Source organism: Pygocentrus nattereri, chromosome 21 (assembly GCF_015220715.1).
Source record: "Pygocentrus nattereri isolate fPygNat1 chromosome 21, fPygNat1.pri, whole genome shotgun sequence".
Taxonomy (NCBI): Eukaryota; Metazoa; Chordata; class Actinopteri; order Characiformes; family Serrasalmidae; genus Pygocentrus; species Pygocentrus nattereri.
In genome coordinates, this window is record NC_051231.1 from 6,149,923 (window position 1) to 6,162,454 (window position 12,532).

Below are 12,532 nucleotides of genomic sequence, written 5' to 3' on the forward strand. Positions count from 1 at the left end.
GCCATGTATGGAGTAGCAATGAAGCATGAGATGATGTGCTAAATCAGTCTCAGAGAACTGACTGGAGTTGTAAAAGTAAAAAATAAATAGCTCCTTTCAAGGAAAGTCAGTCCGTTACACAGTGGTATACAGATGCATGTGGAGCTCATAAATGTGATGAATACATTAGACAAATACCAAGAAACAATGAGTCTGAATGTGAAAGAATTCTGGTGAACTGTACCCACCCGCACCTCTGTTTGCTGAGTTGATACTGATCTCAATATAAATCTTGCTTAAGAACAAGGAAGCATGTCTTGGTATTTTATCTTTTGTGTTATATCAAAGAAAATGCCTTTTCCAGATTTACGACAGTCATGATTCATCTTGGTGTTGCTAGGTTGGGCCGCATCAACATGAAAGGCATAATTTTCCAAAACTACAATAAAACCTGCATTTTGAGGCTAATAAGTGTCTTGAAATCAACTTCAGAAAAACAGCAAAAAGAGTGATGCCAGACATTAATTTGATGGATGTGTAAACTATTTGAATAGATATAATATACATAGATCCAGAGCTGGGTGATTGTATACAGTGATATTGACACACTGTTATACTGCTTTTCAGGTTTAGCTGTATTTTAGCAACATATCTGATATAATGAGCATTATGGGCATGATATAATGTAAACTTACTCCTAGTGTCCAAAACTTGACAGTCAAAGGGAATTTTAATTTTTCAAAATTCCTGCACTATTTAATCATTAAGATGTAAACAAAGTCATTCAGAGTGGACTGGTGTAAAATAAGCTGTTCTTAGTCAGAGTTATTCACAGTGGTGGTGATGGGAACCAGATCTCTGAGCAGTTTAATGGCTCTAAAAGCTACAACAGAGAAAGTTATTACATGGTTAAGCATATTTTTAAAAAATGCATTCTTGGAGGAGATATACGTGCAGGGCACTGTTAGGCCCAAAGAAAATGTATTCTTTAAGATTTATCACTATTTTACCATAATCAATACTAAAAACAGAAAACACATGTATGTGTATTGGTGGTTTTGGACAGTAACAAGGCTATATTTCCTCTGGTTCTGATCAACACTAGTCATTTCTTTACCCCAACATGACTCGCATAATGTTTGAAACTGATCAAACCTGTGCTATATATGTATGTTTGAAACTATGTATGCAAGTCACTATATGTATATACGTACGTATAGGTAGCGTGATAGGATGCCACCTATACAACAAGTCCAGTTGTGAAACTTCCTCGCTACTAAATATTCCACAATCAACTGGCAGTGGTATTATAACAAAGCCCAACATCAGTGTCTGACCTCACAAATGAGCTTCTGGAAGAATGGTCAAAAATTCCCATAAACACACCTTTTCCACCTCCTTCCCAGGAGCCTTCTCAGAAGTTCAAGCTGTTGTAGCTGCAAAGGATGGGCTGACATCATATTAAACCCTATGGATAAAGAACTCAAATTACACCTGCCTATGTATATACACACATATATAGTGACTAACCTAAAGGAACAAGTGTATTTGTGTATAATGTATAATGTGTGTGGCCTTTTATTAATAGTCAAAACAGTCATTAAGTTTTTCATATTTAAGTGCCAGATGAAAAAGCGTAAAACAAATAATTCACAAGAAAAATACACAGAAGCCTCAACTTATATACTTTCAGATTCTTCAGTATTAAGTGTTTCCACTATTTCCTTCTCTCTCTGAAATGTTAAAGCTTCATGGTTTATCTAAAGGCTAAAGGGTGACAGGTTTGGTTTTCTACCAGGATATTGCGCAGTTGTTGGAGGAGTCCTGTTTTCTCTTTTTCTCTTAGTCACTACCTTTAGGATTCATGCAAGACATTATACTTTGGCAAGTAAAATAATCTTAAATCTAGCCAGTAGTATCTTGTATCTAATATTCCCTGTTATGATGTTGTTGTAATATTCATTATAGTCATTTTATTGGCAGATCAATTTCAAGAACAACTCCAAGAAATAATGCCTGGACACTTTCATTCAAACATTTTTTAAAGTAGTTATGAGATTATTAAGTTTGGGACGAGGGCTATGCATGAAGATCTTTCCTTTTCCAGTCTGATGTCCTAAGTTTCCATCTCTACCTTCTGTTTCCTGTGATGAAGTCTGGTTCCATCTCAGTTCTACCTTTGTTGTAGCTTAAAGCAGAAACCACCCAGAATTCCACCACAAGTTCTCAGAGTACATGTATTGAAGGCCTGATCTGATCTTGCAAAATTTGACCCAGCAGTTGTGGTTTGGACACAGCGAGTTTCAAAATCAAGCACATTGTGATGACAGAATGGATTAGCTTCACTAAGATTTCCAGCAAAACTTTATAGTTCACTGCAGATGCTCAGTCAGTCTGTCTTTGGACTTGAAGTTGAGTGAAATATTCTATTAAATTTAACCTCAACCTTAACTTCACCTCTCTTAAATCTAACCCTTACCATAATGTTGGTAATCAACAATAAACATAAAGCTTGTTTAACAGTTTACTTGTTTATCTGTAGACCCTTAAAATAAAGTCTGACCAGATTTCCCATTTGAAGTCACTCACATGTTCTCTAGGGAGAGTTCTTTGTAAACGAAAGGGACTTTATGCCATGTCACCTTATGTCACCTCCCATTTTATGATGGTATAAAACCTTATCATTATTTATGTCAAGCTTCATCGTCCAAAGGTCAAAGCTATATATATGTATTGACAGACGTCAGTCCTCAACCTCACCCATCCTACAATGGAGTATATCCCTAACCAACTTGCTGTAGAAGCAAAGACACTGAACTAATGAGGACTAGATACACACCCAGCTACAACACAACACTTTGGTCTGTTTAGTTTTCATGTTTGAAGAACTGATAACACAGTATCGGATGAAGTTAATCAAACACTGGAATGATGGAAGAATTTTTGTAACACTCATTGATTCCATTGCTCTACTTAAGCTTTCATTTTACTGTCTTTGCTCTCATTTCAATACCTCCTACATTTTTCTTTCGTTTTTCTTTCTTGCACTATTTGGAAAAGAACAAAAACCTCATTGTATGAACACTGGACCAATGGACCAATAGAAATGCTCCAAAATTACTTTGAATGAAATTATAACATTAACTTACACTAAAGTTAAAAACACTTTTTTCTTTATCTGTAAAATGACCATTTCTGAGATATGAAGTTATGATGGCAATGACATAATTCTTAGATATAACAGCCAGCAGCATTAGGAGAGCTAGTGTCAGCTTCCATACCAGCCGGTGTCAATTGTGGGTGTGGATGTTAAAGTTACACTATATTGCCAAATGTATTTGCTCGTCTGCCTTCACACACATATGAACTTGAGTGACATCCTACTCTTAATAGGGTTTAATATGATGTCGGCCCATCCCTTTTAAATCATTCTTTCAGAAGCACATTTGTGAGGTCAGACGCTGATGTTGGACGAGAAGGCCTGGCTTGCAGTCTCCGCTCTAATTCATCCCAAAGGTGTTCTATGGGGTTGAGGTCAGGACTCTGTGCAGGCCAGTCAGGTTACTCCACACCAAACTGGCTCATCCATGTCTTTATGGACCTGCTTTGTGCACTGGTGCGCAGTCATGTTGGAACAGGAAGGGGCCGTCCCCAAACTGTTCCCACAAAGTTGGGAACATGAAATTGTCCAAAATCTCTTGGTGCTGAAGCATTAAGAGTGCCTTTCACTGAAACTAAGGGGCCGAGCCCAACTCCTGAAATACAACTCCACACCATAATCCCCCCTCCACCAAACTTTACATTCGGCACAATACAGTAAGACTAGTACTGTTCTGGCAATGGCCAAACCCAGACTTGTGCATCAGATTGCCAGATGGAGAAGCGTGATTCGTTACTCCAGAGAACACGTCTCCACTGCTGTCCAGTGATGGCGCTTTACACCACTGCATTCCACGCTTTGTATTGCGCTTGGTGATGTAAGGCTTGGATGCAGCTGCTTGACCTTGGAAACCCATTCCATGAAGCTCTCTATGCTGTTCTTGATCTCATCTGAAGGCCACATGAAGTTTGGAGGTCTGTAGCCACTGGCTGACTTACATGCCTCTGAGGCTGTTAACTAATTCTAGATGCCTGCCAGAACTTTTACTAACCTGCCTTACAGGCATCTACTGTTAGTTAACAGCCTCTGAGGCATATAATTGTAATATGTCTTTATCTAGATGTGAGTATTCACTTGTCTGTCTGGCAGGCATCTAGAATTAGTTAACAGCCTCCATTTATTCACCATTATTTGCTTATTTCTCAACACACTTGAGATTTGATGTAATTATTTGACCATTTGTGTTCAGTGTTGAGGCTTTTCTTAAAGAAAGAGGTGGGCATTGTTTATCATGGTCTAGCTAAGGTAGTTATGCTAATTGAGGTATAACATTGGTGCAGCTCATGACTAAAAGAGCAAATCTGTGTTAAAGATATGATTTATAGAAACCATATCAGTGACATAAAAACGCTATTTTCAGTTCAGTGTTTGAAAATGCCTGTGTCTGTGATGCTCACCTTCTGCAGGATGGAGGGAAGAAGAGATTTTGCGTAGAGCTGCTCAGGTCGATTGTGGTTGGCTGTGGAGTCTGTGGGCAGGGCGGTAGCTGCACTCAGTCCTTGCTGAAGGCCAAAAACACCTTTGTGCGACATGCGCAACACTGCGCGAAAACCGTTTCGCAACGACTGGCACTCAGACTGCAGGTCACCTAGCAACGATGCGTTATTCGCATTCATAAGCAGATTAAATCTGCGGCGAGAGACTGTCAAACACTAAAGAGTTGTGAAGATGAAGTTGCTTCTCTTTCACATTTCCCCGTTCCACCTTAAATGATGCCGCATTTACATGGTGCCTCAGTCAGAGTTTAAGGTGGAACGGGAAAAATCGAACAAGAAGCTGGAGCGACTTCAGCCTCATAAATCAGTCGAACGTTGAGAGACATTTTACAATAAGCTGCTCTACTTTAGAGGAAAAGTTTTCTGGCGGAGACGGGAGGAAAGCGGCTATAGCTGATCTGAAGCTTAAAGCAGAGAAAAGCAAGTCTGCGCTTTCATTTATATTTTTAACCTAAATTATACAAGGATGTTATCACACACTGAGACATACTGGACATAAATGTTGTGGCTGCCAAAATGTTTCTTCTTAACATTTGTGTTGTGACTCCTGACCCAACCTGGCTTTTAATGCAGAGCCGCTCATTTCTCGCTCATCCAGTAATGTTTTTGTTATGTGCACCTCACACTTCCGTGCTTCCAGGTTTCACCTTTGCGTTCCATCAACATTACATTATAACATACATGTTATCGATTAGAAAATTTGGAATCGTTCACGTCTGCATCGTGATGCATCCAAGAATCGATTTTTTCCATTTAAACCCATCTCTTTTTCGATTTAAAACCATCTCATATCTATACCTTTCCCTGCACTACAATCAGTTAAGCAGGCCTAATTATGCTTATTATTTACAAAATAATACACAAATACCATAACAAAAGGCTGCTTGCTGAACTGGGGTATTTATTAAGGAGGCGCATTAGCAACAGAAACGGGGCATCTGCCAAAAACAGATCTCCATCATGTGCAGGTGGTATAAACAGTTCTGCTGATCCCAATAGGAGCATTTTGGTTTTGTTGTTATTGCTCATTTATGCCTTTTGATGTTAGAACATTGTTATTCATTGTAGTTATTAGGAGGCTTCTTACATGTAACAAATTTGTTCTCCACACAGAAAGAACCCTGGTCGCCAGCCTGGGAATCGAACCCAGGCCCTTCTCGCTGTGAAGTGACAGTGTGAGAGTGTGGAACAGTAAGACAAAAAAAAATAAAATTTAACTTCCACTGGAAAGTTAGTAGCAACAATTAACAATCTTTATTTTCTCACATTGGAGAGAACAGCTCTAAATGCACAGCATATCTGACCTGAGCACTGGGGCATCAGGAAGACTCACCATTCAGAGTGGTACAAAGACATGACAGGGTAACATTATTTTGACAGTGTAAGAACAGTTCATTTGAGATAATAACCCAAAGCAGGGGCTGCTTAGGCAATGACAGTAAAGACAGCCTATTGCTCTGCTTGTTTTTCTTCTTGGTCGTCATTCTGTGCTTTAACTTCGTCTTTCAAAGCTGCTTTTTTCCGCCGCTCTGCCTCTGTTATCGTCATGGGATGCAAGGGGAAAAATCCTGCCAGTCCTGCAATTCATGAAGTTCAGAAATACAACCTCAGACAGTGCTTGCATTTGAAAATGATACATACAGAAGTTAATATAAGTGGTGTTCAAATATATCTAAGACTGTAAATTATAAAGGAAATCATGTTGGGTTGGAGATATCAGGGGGATACCGTTTTTTAGAAGAGAACCCTAACTTTTTATTGAGACTATGGCACATTCACTTCCACAGACTTTCAGAGGGCCACAGCATGTTAAGTGAAAAAGGGGCTTGTCTGAAATAAAAGATATGGCATCTAATAAATGTATAGAGCAATTCATGCATAAGTAAACAATATGAGGGTCACTGACATGAGGTGCATTTTTTGTGTCCACAAACAACTTTTAGTGCAAAGTTCACTGTATTTTAAAAATGTTGAGTGGTGCAACTGTCCAGCCTTATGTGTTGATTATATAAACTATAAAAACAGGTAATTTAATTAGTTTAGTATAAAAGGCTAAATAAAATAGTTTGGCATGATTTTCTGTTTGTTTTGATTTTTTACTGCAAAATAAGGCAACTTTAAAATGACTCAACTCACTGAAAACTTTTGTCCACAATTTCTTACTTCAGGTGGTGCAACCAAAAGCAAAGAACTTTTATTTTGACATACTTTTTACGAAAGAGAGGCCCTCATATTACAACTGGGCAGGAGCCCTTTTAAAAATTTTGGTCATGCTTAAAATGGTTCAGTTTACCATGTCAGGTGGTCTGAAATGGAAATGTGGAAATATTATAAGAATGTTTATTTGTTTGGAAAAATATAAATATGAAAGTTTTACTAACTGAAATAGGCAATTAAAAGCTTTCAAAACACTATAACATATAAAGTGCAAATAAATGTAAATGTAAATACATATGCAGATATAAAAATGCACGTCTTGTCATTTTTTAAAGATTTTAATCATTTAATTTCTTATTTGTCATTGACCTATGAAATAATTCTCAGTTCATAACTCAATAAACCAATCCAGTAACAACTGTTCAACGACGCTAACTAGAGCAGTAGAGTGTTGCTGGCTGCTAGAGCTTAGCCTAACTAGCAGGCTAATTCAGTTGTTGAGATGTAAACAAAGTCATTCAGAATGGCATGACGTGAAATGGTTAATTACAGAAACATCCTGACTCAGATTTCTCTACAGCTGCTTGCTGAACTTTGGTAAATGTGTGAATGTCTTTATAAAGTGTGTAACGTATGGAACAGGAACCGCAAGGCACTCATATTGAGTGTGTTTACATGCACGTAATAATCTGATAACCGCAGAAAATCAGATTTTGTAATCTGATCAACGCGTTTGCGTGCGCTTGAGTAATCAGATAATGCGAAAACTTCGAGTCAACATGAGTCAGAGAGTAATTGGATTTCAGCTTTGCCACCAGCCAATAAACTCACAGCATAAAGACATGACGTAAAGCACCTGAAAACGTGAACATACACCATCTAGAAGGTGCAGAATATTTAAATCCTTCATTTTATGGAGAACGTAATTGGTTTCAGCTTCATTCAGAAAGCCTTTTGCTGCCGTCTCACAGTAACGCTACTTGCAGCGGTACCATGGTCTGTTTCACACATGCACAGACTGAGAAATCCGAAAGAAATCAGAGTAAGAGTTTAAATGCACTGAGGAATCCGATTACCGAGCTAAAATCCAGCCTCTTTATCCGATTTCTTAATTGGATTTTCAGCCCTTACTCTGTTCTAAGAAATGTTAACATGGCCATTTGAACAATCAGATAAATGCAGAAATCTGATTATCAGATAATCGGGTGCATGTAAACACACTCACTGTCCAGTTCTCACTACAAAATCATATCTACGTTTCTCTACAACGCTGTTTGCCTTCTTATGTGTGCAGAAACGCAAACAAGCTAAAGTCTGGTCCAGTTCTAGCTTTGTTTGCAGCACATAATAATGGTGAGTTTTGGGTTTTGTTAGAAGTCCTGATAAAACCCAAATTCTGTAAAACACTCACCCCAAGCGTGTGATGCTTGTTTAAGAAACCCGGTAAGATTAGTGTCGGGCTTCAGCTGAAATCCAACCTGTTTTGTGGCGTTCAGATCTTTTAGTCTGCTAGCTAAGCTAGCGCCAGCACCACTCTACTGTGTTAGATGGCAGGACTAACATTCAGACACTGTCGTTTTTTTAGATTGTGATGTATGTGAGTGGAGGACTGCCCTGAGGGTGCATTTAGCTGAAGTGGAAATGGGCATCATTACTTTTCATTGTTATTAAGAATCACTATCATTACTTTAAACACTGTGTTACACGGTGCGACTGTCGTATCACCCAGCCCTACTAACAAGACACTCTCATCCAAGAATGAAGAAGCCGGGGGGAATAATCACCTAAAAGTTTGGCCACAGGTTTGGTGGGATGAGCGCCGCAACCCATCCAGTACTTAATTCTGTCGTAGTTGAAGCTGACAAGCTTTTCGTTGTAGATGTTTGGAAGAGGGTCATACGAGCCCAGCTGCTCTATGTATTTGCCATCACGTGCCCGTTTGTTGTAGGCAGCCACTATGCGGTAGAATGGTCTGTTAGTGGCCCCTCCAAGTGCCAGTCGGATGACCACATGACCTCCGTGGTATTTTTTGAGCAGTAATGATGCTGTTATAATCGATACAGCAGACATGAAACAAATACAAAAATATATAAACAAATACATATATGCAACCCCAATTCCAATGAAGTTGGGACGTTGTGTAAAACATAAATAAAAACATAATACAATGATTTGCAAATCCTTTTCAACCTATATTCAATTTAATACACTACAAAGACAAGATACTTAATGTTCAAACGGATAAACTCAAAGATCACCTGTTTGGAACATTCCACAGGTGAACAGGTTAATTGGAAACAGGTGAGTGTCATGATTGGGTATAAAGGGAGCATCCCTGTCATTCACAAGCAAGGACGGGGCGAGGTTCACCACTTTGTGAACAACTGCGTGAGCAAATAGTCCAACAGTTTAAGAACAACGTTTCTCAACGTGCAATTGCAAGGAATTTAGGGATTTCATCATCTACAGTCCATAATATCATCAAAAGATTCAGAGAATCTGGAGAAATCTAAAAGTAAACGGCAAGGCAGAAAACCAACACTGAATGCCCGTGACGTTCGACCCCTCAGGCAGCACTGCATTAAAAACCGACATCATTCTGTAACGGATATTCCCACATGGGCTCAGGAACACTTCAGAAAACCACTGTCAGTGAACACAGTCTGTCGCTCCATCTACAAGTGCAAGTTAAAACTCTGCCATGAAAAGCAAAAGTCACATATCAACAACACCCAGAAACGCCGCCGGCTTCTCTGGGCCCGAGCTCATCTGAGATGGACTGACGCAAAGTGGAAAAGTGTCCTGTGGTCTGACGAGTCCACATTTCACACTGTTTCTGGAAATCATGGATGTTGTGTCTTCCAGGCCAAAGAGGAAAAGGACTGTCCGGATTGTTACCAGCGCAAAGTTCAAAAGCCAGCATTTCTGATGGTGTGGGGGTGTGTTAGTGCCCATGTCAGGGGTAACTTGCACATCTGTGAAGGCACCATTAATGCTGAAAGATACATACAGGCTTTGGAGCAACATGTGCTGCCATCAAAGCAGCGTCTTTTTCAGGGACGTCCTGCTTATTTCAGCAAGACAATGCCAAGCCGCATTCTGCACGAGTTACAACAGCGTGGCTTCGTAGTAAAAGAGTGTGGGTACTAGACTGGCCTGCCTGCAGTCCAGACCTGTCTCCCATTGAAAATGTGTGGCGCATTATGAAGCACAAAATACGACAGCGGAGACCCCGGACTGCTGATCAACTGAAGTTGTACATCAAGCAAGAATGGGAAAGAATTCCACCTACAGAGCCTCAACAATTAGTGTCCCCAGTTCCCAAACGCTTACTGAGTGATGTTGAAAGGAAAGGTGATGTAACACAGTGATAAACACGCCCCTGTCCCAACTTCTTTGGAACGTGTTGCAGGCATCAAATTCAAAATGAGTGAATATTTGCAAAAAACAATAAAGTTTCTCTGTTTGAACATTAAATATCTTGTCTTTGTAGTGTATTCAATTGAATATAGGTTGAAAAGGATTTGCAAATCATCACATTCTGTTTTTATTTATGTTTTACACAACGTCCCAACTTCATTGGAATTGCGGTTGTGTATATATATATAAATATATATATATATATATATACACACACACACACATTTTTACAAATTGTCAAAATATGAAAAATGAAAGCTGGAAAAATATATGCACTGATATAAAACATTTATATCATTGCTGTCAGAACAAAACCTTGTATTTCCAAGATGGTAACTTCACAGGAGAAGCTAAAAACACTTTAATTTTAATGTAAGTCAATGGCACCAGAATTTTTTCCAACTCATTTTGGGCGGTTTCATTTTGTCCAAACATCATGAAATTTACAAAAAACGTAACAGCCATCAGACCTTTTCAAATTACGCCAAAAACTGAAAAATGATAAAAATGGACATATGAGGTTTTGTTCCGACAGCAGCAATAGGTTCCATTATTGAAATATCTGGCCACAGCTGACTCTGTGACAGTGCTGGGCTTGGACATGTGAACCAGGTAACACATTATAACCTCACACCAGTATAACATTCACCTTGTAAATATAAAAAATAAGAAGAAAAATCTTGACAATTCCAACAGGATTCAATGCGATGTGTGCTCGAACGCTAATAATTTAAATAGCAGATACTAGTAAGAAACAGACTAATCCAACTCGACGTAACTGAGACAGCGTGTGATGAAAGCTCAGAATACTCACTTAAATGGACCATGGTGTTTCTATCCCTGTAAAAGAGGGAGGAAAGTATATGCTTAGCCAAAGTGACGAGCCAGACAGGAAGCCATTTAAATGGTTAAGTGTGGGTAAGTAATGATTTAATCATTAAATTGTGTTAATGAGCGGGTATAACACTAACGGCCGTGTTAATGAGCGGGTATAACACTAACGGCCGTGTTAATGAGCTGTATAACACTGACGGCTGTGTTAATGAGCGGGTATAACACTAACGGGCGTGTTAATGAGCGGGTATAATACACTAATGGCCGTGTTAATGAGCGGGTATAATACACTAATGGCCGTGTTAATGAGCGGGTATAACACTGATGGCTGTGTTAATGAGCGGGTATAACACTAATGGTCGTGTTAATGAGCGGGTATAACACTAAAGGCCGTGTTAATGAGCGCATATAACACTGACGGCTGTGTTAATGAGCGGGTATAACACTAAAGGCTGTGTTAATGAGCGTGTATAACACACTAATGGCCGTGTTAATGAGCGGGTATAACACTGACGGCCGTGTTAATGAGCGGGTATAACACTGACGGCCGTGTTAATGAGCGGGTATAACACTGACGGCCGTGTTAATGAGCGGGTATAACACTAATGGCCGTGTTAATGAGCGGGTATAACACACTAATGGCCGTGTTAATGAGCGGGTATAACACTGACGGCCGTGTTAATGAGCGGGTATAACACTAAAGGCTGTGTTAATGAGCGGGTATAACACTAAAGGCTGTGTTAATGAGCGGGTATAACACTGACGGCCGTGTTAATGAGCGGGTATAACACTAAAGGCCGTGTTAACGAGCGGGTATAACACTGACGGCCGTGTTAATGAGCGGGTATAACACTGACCGCCGTGTTAATGAGCGGGTATAACACTGACCGCCGTGTTAATGAGCGTGTATAACACTAAAGGCTGTGTTAATGAGCGGGTATAACACTGACGGGCGTGTTAATGAGCGGGTATAACACTAAAGGCCGTGTTAATGAGCGGGTATAACACTGACGGCCGTGTTAATGAGCGGGTATAACACTGACGGCCGTGTTAATGAGCGGGTATAACACTGACCGCCGTGTTAATGAGCGGGTATAACACTAAAGGCTGTGTTAATGAGCGTGTATAACACTAAAGGCCGTGTTAATGAGCGGGTATAACACTAAAGGCCGTGTTAATGAGCGTGTATAACACTGACGGCCGTGTTAATGAGCGGGTATAACACTAACGGCCGTGTTAATGAGCGGTTATAACGCACTGCAGCTGCTGACCATCAGTTCTGCCCCCGTGTTATGAGCAAGCCAGCAGGCAGCTCCATGTCCAGCCCGTACCTGAGACCCCCGCGCTGCGGGCAGTTCCTGGGGTCGTTTGTGAGGAGAAGCTCCCGGGTTTCTCGGTTTTGTCCGAAATGATGAGCAGCTTCTCCGACAGGACCTCAACAACACGACTTTCACAAGGGCGCCGCCATTTTTCTGTGCACCGGATA

General features: G+C 40.0%; 1 protein-coding gene across 1 annotated transcript; it reads right to left on the reverse strand.

Annotated features, from left to right (window-relative positions):
• Nucleotides 1-5,516: 5,516 nt before the first annotated feature.
• On the reverse strand, nucleotides 5,517-12,532 carry mrps16 (mitochondrial ribosomal protein S16). The gene is made up of 4 exons (XM_017704843.2): nucleotides 12,378-12,532; nucleotides 11,027-11,052; nucleotides 8,577-8,837; nucleotides 5,517-6,212 (listed from the first exon to the last, which is right to left on the reverse strand). The coding sequence occupies exons 2-4, from the start codon at nucleotides 11,037-11,039 to the stop codon at nucleotides 6,085-6,087; spliced, it is 402 nt and encodes a 133-aa protein (XP_017560332.1). The 5' UTR covers nucleotides 11,040-11,052; nucleotides 12,378-12,532; the 3' UTR covers nucleotides 5,517-6,084.